The 8677-nt window shown below is 46.3% G+C and overlaps 1 protein-coding gene across 2 annotated transcripts in view; it reads left to right on the top strand.

Annotated features, from left to right (window-relative positions):
- Positions 1-7759, top strand: part of LOC113953906 (mitotic-spindle organizing protein 2B-like) — an 8593-nt gene extending 834 nt beyond the window's left edge. The window contains exons 1-2 of one of the 2 annotated variants that reach the window (XR_003530053.1): positions 7-6415; positions 7486-7593. Coding sequence is in view for 1 of the 2 variants with exons in the window: in XM_027657582.1 (XP_027513383.1) it covers positions 7486-7646 (161 nt within the window). In the remaining variant the exon portion in view is untranslated. Of the gene's footprint in view, positions 1-6; positions 6416-7485 lie in introns of those variants that run through there. The other variant, XM_027657582.1, reaches the window with a different exon arrangement.
- The last annotated feature ends 918 nt before the right edge of the window (positions 7760-8677 follow it).

Below are 8677 nucleotides of genomic sequence, written 5' to 3'. Positions count from 1 at the left end.
TAACTCGAAGAAGAAGGGTAAAGTTTCTGGTCCATGAGGAATTCCTGGAAAAGGAGGGATGCTTCCTTTGCTCTGTCCCCTCCTAACACTCGTCCAGTGGTTTTTGTCCTCTACAGATGGTATTTTGGTGGGAAAATGAAGTGGGAGGCTGTGGGGAATTGTCAGCTAAAATAGGAACTGCTTTTGACTATGTTTGTCTTTCCTTACTGCTCTGATTTCTGTGGACAGCAGCAAACATAGCCCTAAACTTGTGCCATATGTATATATATATATATATAATTTTTTTTTTTATACCAAACCAGCTCAAATAAAATTTGTATTTACTCCCTCAAGTGACTGTTGGCTGGTAGCTCACCACATCTGTGGATTCTGTCCAAAATGTTTAAAAAGAGGTAACTAAAGTAAGTCTGCTGTCACTAAGCCTGAATTCACAGTGAAAAGGCTCATTTCTCTTGTGTTTAAAGATGTATCAGAAATGGGCAATGGTCCCATCAAGGGCCTAGAAGATGATGAGGTCCAGTCTAATTGTATTATGTCCCAGTTTCCCATCCTCTCTCTGTTTCAGGGTGAAAACTCTGTTATGCCTCCTGGGTTTGTGTTGACCCACTCTGAATTTTGGGTCAAAACTTTAAAGGGTAATGGTCAGCAGGGACTGTGTTGGGAACTCAGAGAATAGGACAAGAAAGAAAAGCTTGGTGGGCACAGATGGGGGAGAGTGAGGTTTCCCTGTTGTGATAGTGTGGTACCACTTAGTCTGGTCTCACTCCTGAGGCTGCCTTGGTGGTTGAGTGTATTTATTCTCTTAGCTGTGCTTGCCAAGCCCTGTAGAAAGTGAAATTGTGAAGCAGGATTTGTTTGATAAGCAGTCAGTTTTGGGATAAAGGGATTATACCTCAATCTGGCACCTTCACAACAGAGCCTGCTACCCCAGTGTGGATTCTCACATGGTAAGTGGGTGGGAATCCCCTCCTTGAGCAGCTGAGGGTGGCTGCACAGAGACTTGGGAAGTCTGCAGAAGCCCAAATGGAAGTTGGGGTGTGTGGATAAAGTGTCCAGGACTCCATGGGCTTCACCATGAACAGGTTTCCCTTTCAGAGGAGATGTTCTTGGTGAAGAATTCCCTGCAGGAAAGGTGGTTATGGTGACAAGAACAGCCTCACATGTGACTGAGAAGTAACTCTAAATATGCACAGGGCCAGGGGAAGACACCTATCTGGTTACTTTTTTCTGAGCAAAGTGGGAGAGGTACAGCACTTGTTTTTTTTTTAAATAAGAAGTAGCGTGCTATTCCAGTACCATGTTGAGAGAAAACATCCAAAAAAGAGCACAGATTTTAAACAAAAGATGCTGTTAAATTTTGCTCTCTCTTCTCCACTGTTGGTGGTCCAGCTGTTACAGGCTGCTCAAACTGTGAAGGCACATTGGTAAGGTTTTTGTCCCTGTCTGTCTATAATGTGGAGCATTTCCTGCTCTCTCATGTGTGCTGTTTGGGTGGTACTTTCTGGACAAACGAGGGGGTTTTTTTCTAGCATTGAGCCACTGCTATGAGCTAATTTTAGCCAGTAGTAGGCTGGCACAGGTTTGTAACAGTCAGATGGCCACTTGTTTGTTAATCAGCATTAAATTTCTCAAGAGGAAAAGCCAAAAGCCCTAAGGTAGAGTTGATGTGCCCTTAACCATTCCCTCCTACCACCTGGATGTGCTACAGGCACCTTAGGGAGGCTGAATTTGCAGGAATTAGTATCTGTCTTGGGAGCTTAATTTGGTTATGTCTGTACCAATCTAGGATGCTCATTCTGCATTGTTTGCAGAGCATCTCCTGGTCTGAATCAGATTGCAGTCCTAGTGTGTCCAGCTAGTATTCCTTTAAAATTGACATTTCTTCCCGGTATCTGATCTAAATATACCGTCCCTCAATTCAAAAAAGAATCACTCCTCATTCACTGAGCTTTCTAGTTCTGGGCACACTCTAAGTCCATCCTTCAGGAGCTGGGTAAGTGTTAATAGGGTGTCTGGGGGTGTCCTGCGTGCTGGATCTGTTCTGCAGGAGCAGAACAGTTTGCCTTGCCTCCTTTCCCTTTGGGAGCTGTTGCAGGGGAATGGGAACCAAAGCTCTGTCTGCTGTTGGCTTTGCCATCTCCTTTTGGAAGGTGCTGCTTCCATTTAAGAAGAGGATGGTGCAGCTTCCATGCAGGACCAGGCATCTGGAGGTGAGAGATGCCTCTTCTGCACTGGTGGGACTTGTGTCTGTGGTTACAGGCAGAGCTCTGTGCTCTGGAACAGCTCCTGTCCTGCCCTTGCTGAGCTGCTTCATGCCCTTCAGCTCTGCCCCTCTGCTCTGTCTCTGCTTCTTCCCCTGTCAGAAGGCAGACAATGGGCTGCAGTTATCCAGGTCCATGCATTTGTAACTGCTTTCTTCCTGTGTAAGTACTTAGATACAGTCAAGGTCTCAGAATTGTAAGTGTTGCTGTTTGATTATTTCGTAAATATCCCTCTGTCTACTACACAGCTTGTTGCCAACTTTGTCCTTCCTGAGTGTTCTTCTTGAAATCCTTGTGTTTTTTATCCTTCCCTGTTCATCCCTTTTTCTCACTTCTTTCACTTTGTGCTGTTTGTCTTTAGCTGTGATGAGCCTTTTGGGATGGTGACCTTTGCTGTGTGGGCCCACAGTGGCTACCAGCGCCCTTGGGTGCTGCCGGCTGGCCATGCCAGCTGCTCTGCATTCCTCTTACACTCAACCTTCAGTTATCTCAGGGACTTGGTGTGGGATTTGTAGTGTAGACTCCTGTATTAAGGAGATAAGGATAATGCTGACAAGGATAATGCTCTGTAGATCTCTGATACAGCGGAGGGAATCCCCTTGGAGCTGGTAAGGATTTCCCTTAAATTTATTTAATCTGGGTTTTATACATCACCCAGTGAATTTTTCTGCTGGCTATACTGGCTGTTATGCTTTAATTACAGATTAAATATATCCATGGGATCTGAGTGATAGAGAAGTGTTCTCAGCCATGCCATGCACCTGGAAATGTCCTCGAGCACTTGATGGTCTGTATGTCTTCCCTGAAAAGAATTCTCTAGAATGATCCATCAGCGACTTGTAGCACTAATCAAAGGACTCACAGAGTCCTGATCACGGTTTCTTAGTTGCTTCACTCATACTCAGGTTTTTTCCAGTACTCTGACAAGACCACTCCAGTGAGTGGATTTCCTGCATTTCCTGAGGAGCCTTTAGGTTGTGTTCTGGATCTTATCCTGCAACTCTCAGTTGCTCCAGCTTTTCCTCTCATAAACAGTAGAGTTTAAGCCTTTTGAATTAGAGGCCTTTATTCTTGTTTTGTGAAATGATGGACATGGTAAATACACAGGGCAAGTTTTATGCTCAGAGCATTCTTGGTGTGGAGTTGTTGCTGTCCCTCTCCCTTCCCCCAGGCTCACATTCCAAAATGCACTTTTTGAAATAATGCTTTTGTATTGTAGGCATTTCGTTAGTCCATCAGCAACTGAATACCTTCAATTTATAGACCTTTGTCATCTTGTGGTACACAAATTATCATATGATGTCAGTTATTTTAGAACTGATAAAAAAAATTCTCAGCTGTACTGTGCTTTCTTGGATGGTTGAAATTCCCTTGGTTAAAAGTCCCTGCACCTTTCCTCTCCCAGGGGGTTATAGCAAATTTTGATACTCTCAAAACACAGGTGGATGGGTAGTGAAATAGTCTTTTCTACTTCAGCAGAAACAGCACACAAACAGCTTTTATTTTTTCCTCCTTATCCTAGGAACAACTTACAAAAAGTCTAGGCTGGAATCAAAACCTGATGAGGCTCCAATAGAATAGATGGCCATGTAGGTCTCTCTCCTGTCACACTTCCCCCATGGAAGGTTTGCTGGTTTACCTGATGCTCTGAGTTTTCCTCTCTGCTGGGCATTGAGTTAATTTTTTCAGAATGTCTTTTCAGGCTGCTTTTCAAGGTTGTTTTTTTTTTTTACTTTTCTTTTTCATGCTCAGTGAGGCGAGAACTGACAGAAAGGACAGGGATTTAGAAGAATACAGTAAATGCCAGACTTGTCATGTGTGGCTTTGTGGCAAAGTAATGAGATGTGAGTTTGATTGATAACTCATTGAGTGACAATTCATTCTTCCCCCCTCACCCTATCAAAGAAACACTCAAAAAATCTTATAAATATAGACTCAATAGAGTTCTCTGAAAAAAATGAGGGACCATCTTCTCTTTCTGTAATCTACGTGCAGGAGAAGGGAAGGAAATGAGATATCCCAAGTGTGATGGTGAAAAGTACTAAAATAAGGAGCAACCAGGGACTTGTGAGGATTTGTAGGGAAAAGGCCAGTGCATTTCATAATGATCAGTGATGGGAGAGGAGCTCCTGTGGCTCTGCTGAGCAGCCTGGAAGGGAGCCCTCCCTCAAGAGAGCAGGAGAGGTGAATGATTTGGAGTGATGTTTTGGCTGTGGAGAGAGCCCAGGGTGTGTATTAGCTGTTGAGGATGTGGCAGCAGTTTTGAGGACCTGAGAATCTCCCAGGTTGTGTTGCAGAAGAGAAGGACATGTGGGGTTTGTGAAGGGATGCGAGCAGGAATCTGGGGGCAAACCTGGCAGTTTGGCAATGGATTGACTGTAGTGAGCCATGGTCACATACTGGGAGTGCTTGGGGAGTGAAGTCTGGCTGTGCCTGGGATTGTTCCATGGGCAGGAGGTGATGAGGTTTGAAGTGAGTCCTGTCCCTGTCCTCATTTCCAGTGACTGGCCAGAAGGTGTTTGTGTGGTCCTCCAGGTAACACCTTGTGCTTGCACAGGGTTTTTTTTTTCTATTCCCACCTGAAACTGAGTCTTTCTTAGTCTAGAAAAGCCAGCTGGTTTCCTATGCCTGATGTAAGACTTAATGCAAGACAGAAACAGGAGCAAAATTTTGGTGAATTTAAAAGTACTCTCGGGGTGGCTCTAGGCCATAGTCAGTGCCAATATATCAATATGCACTGCAGGAGATACCTTGAGAGTGCTGCAATCCTGGTATCACTGACTGTGCTACAAGTAAAGGTACCAATAAGACATTTATTTATTTACCAGTGAGAGGAAAATTTGTAGTCCCTGTTACTGCTCAGAGGCAGGAAAGGATCCCTTGAGGAAAGCAGTAGGTTGAGTAGAGAGGAGACTGAAAGAGTGGAGCTTTAGATTTCTACTTCTCAAATCATATTTGGGGTTGAGGTTCCCTTCCTAAAGCTGACTGATCTTCTCTTGCCTCCTGCTTGACACAAGGCAGTACTTTGTTCTCCCTCTGGTACTTAAGACTGCTTGTGTGCACATCCTATTCTTCCATACTGTGTCTGGCTCTCGGGAAGAGAAACACAGAGCTGCTGTTTCTGGAGTCACCACTGGGGAGGCAGGTGTTTGATTAGGCTCTCTTGTCTCTTGCATCCATAGCTGTCTGGGCTGCAGTTGTTCTGTGACAGCCAGACACATTCAAGATAAGGACCTCTTGTGTCCCCGAGGAAAATATTGGTGGAATCCTTTTGTTCGTCTGTGGTGCTCGAGTTAGTTTGTGGTTGTTGAGCTGCTTTTGTGCTTCCTGTAACTGAATCTGTTATCTCTGATAGTGTAACTGAGGTAAGCACAAACCATTCCTGTCCTTGCACACTTCAGGAGCTAGTTCACGGGTCAACACAGGGTACTTCCAAAAATATATTGAGTTTTTATGCTGTTTAACTGGTTTGTTTCCCTGTGATCTCAAGGCTAAGGGGATGGAGGGCATGTACTTTTGAATGCAGCTTCTCTTCAATCAAGTGACTCTCTCAGCTGGGTCAGAACATCCAGGGCCTGACTCCAGCAGTGTTCTAATGGTACTCCTGTGTGTGTGTGCACATGGCTGGAGTTGTCCTACACGGGTGAGGGTTGAGGCCCTGCCCTCTCACCAGACAGATGCATGTGACAAAGGGGAGGGCAATCACCTGAAGAGCTGTCCTGGATTGCTAAAAGCATCATGGTGAATAATGCTTTTTATTCCTGCCACTTTTTCTCTCAAATACTCTGAGATCACCTATTGCCTTTGGCAGTGTGTTTGTTTTCATGGTCAACACTTGCACTAGTGAAGCTGCTTAAAAATGCCTGAGCTACAAGGCAGCTGGCAAGGCTGGTTGGCTGGCTTGGGATGGTGACTGCTGGCACGTCACTACTGTGCTTTACCCTAAGAGAGTTTTTTAAGAGCACCTGACTTGGCTGGGATAAGTGAATGGATTTTTTTTTTTTTTTGCCATCCAGATTTTACAGACATGTAGTGGCCACATACTCTTATTTGGAAGTTCATAGATTGTCTTTCTGGTACAGCAGGGTATTAACTGGTGGTATTGATGTGAGTCCTGTTCCCAGACAGCTGCTCCAAGGAGACAGGATGGTTTGGTAAGTAACTGTGTACACTGTGCATAGCACAAGTGATCCAAGATGATGATTTCCAAACCGTGCCCTTGGAGACTCCAGAGTGTGGAGCAGCTGTTGGTGTTGTGGAAGTTGCTCTGATAACTATTGCCAAGATATCACTCTTCATTTTAATTGCATGCATGTAACTACAGCTCAGTGTATTCCTGTTTTATTTCCTCCATGCTATTATGAAGTTTTATGATGCTTCGTGGAGGTTGCTGTCTTTAGAAACTGTGACCCTTCACATTGCATTCATTTTATTCTCTTTCCTAATGCAAGTCCTACTTCTCAGCTGAAGCAGTTTTCTTCAGTGCAGGGAAAGTCAGTGTCCCTCCCTTTATCCCCTATGGACATCTGTGTCTGCTCACAGAGTCTGTTGGTTTCTCCTCTGCTGGATCCAGCACCGTGAGCCATGTGCCCCTTGCCTCCCTCAGCTGCCACCTGTGTACCCACTGCTGCTCCTTGCTCTCGCTTTGCCATCTGGAGACGGTCAGTTGTGCCCACAGGAGGCAAACTCTCATCTTCTGAACTCAGTTAGAACATCTCTAAGTCCTAGGCAGGAGTCTGAGCTCCTGGAAATCCCAGAAAATGATAGGAAATCCAAACCTGCTCATGGATTGACAGAAGTGACATGGGGAGAAGTGTTTGTGATCTGATGGTGTGGTGACAGCCTCAGACACTGGTGTGCACTGACACATCCATTCACTTATCCGAGCTGGAGGTGTTGGAAGCTCTTGGTATCCCAGCAGTGCTGTTTGCCATGCTGCTGTTCCCACGTGGAATGAGTGGAACCAAGTGGCTGGTTACTTTGTAGATTAAACCTGATGAAAAGGAAAAATGCTCCTGCTGCAACGTGTTTGGGTTTTGTGGTGCTGATCCCTGTTGGGCTGAATTCACCAATCCGCTTCCTGTGCTGGATGCTGAACACGGTTGCAGGATTTAACAGGATTTTGCCTCTTGCATGGTTCCTGAAGGAAAGCTTGCCCTTAGCTGCTGTGTGCCTGATGCTTGGGTTGGGATGTGAAAATTAATGGATGTGTTTGTTTATTCAGGGAGAAATAAAACCAGCTCTGCCATCAGTGGGACCCAGGTTCTGGCAGAAAGGAGCAGCAGGGAAGGATCTGCCCAGAGGATGCCCCGACAGCCCAGTGCGAGCAGGATGCAGAAGGCAGGAGCCTCTGGGAAGAACACTGGGGGAGGCAACAGTACCTAAATAAGGCCTTGGAACTAGATGGATTTTAATACTTGACAATGTATATAAACTGTGTTTGTTAAAGCTGCTTGTGTTGTGTGTATTAACCAATAAACATGATTTGTAATACAGGACTTAGTTTTTATTTCCAAACCTTCTTTGGCCACACAGTCTGTTAGGAAGTGTTCTTGCATTTGTTCTTGCCCTGTTCCCCTCCTGTGCCTGTTTACAGGGTTTTAGCACTATATCTGAAATCAGTCCTCCCAGTGCTGGTGTGATTATAAAGTGTTACAGCCCCCTTTGCTTCATGAGCTAGGTCAAAAGAGGAGGTTGTGCCAGATAAGGGAGACAAGAGGAGTACCTGAAACAGGTAAAGGGTTTGTTAGAGCTCAGGTGTTCCCATTCAACATTCCAGAGCATCTCCAGGCAGCTGTGGGGGCAGGGGCCATGAGGGGAGGTGGCCAGGCACAAATGATCCCAGTGCTGGCCTTCAGGAGAGCAGAGTTCGGCCTCTGTGGGATTTGATACAGTCCCATGCGATCAAGCCCTGGAGGGAAGTGGCACTCAAGAAAGGAGGTTGATAGTCAAGGATTACCTTCATGCTCAGGGGCAGTCCATCCTGACATCCCAGAGCTACATCCCATGCCTGAGTTCCAACTGCATCCCTGACACCCGCTCTTAGAGCCGTGTCCCTGCCCCCCCAGCCCATTTCTGACCCCTCATAGCCTCAGCCGTGTTCCCTCCAGGCCCTGCAGGGCTGAGGATGCTGCTGTGGGGCTGCACTGGCTGGGGTGCAGCACCGTGGGGTCCCCCATGGCACTTCAGATCAGGGTTCTGGGGGTTGTGTGTCCCCTGAGGTTGGTGCAAGGGGCACTCCAGAAGGGACAGGGCAGGATCTGGGGTGGGATGAGGGGTGGTGGGGTCAGCCAGGGCTGCGGGCCCCCCCCCCCCTTGTGCCATGAGACAGCCTTAGGTTATGTGACTAAAAGCTCATCTCTGAGTGAAGAGGAGGAGAGGGGCAATGAGAGGTGGAGGAGCCCTGGGAGTCTCCA

The sequence above is a fragment of the Corapipo altera genome, unplaced genomic scaffold, assembly GCF_003945725.1.
Source record: "Corapipo altera isolate COAL_440 unplaced genomic scaffold, ASM394572v1 308, whole genome shotgun sequence".
Lineage (NCBI taxonomy): Eukaryota > Metazoa > Chordata > Aves > Passeriformes > Pipridae > Corapipo > Corapipo altera.
Note: the sequence above shows the minus strand (reverse complement) of the source record. Positions and strands in the feature narration are given on the sequence as shown.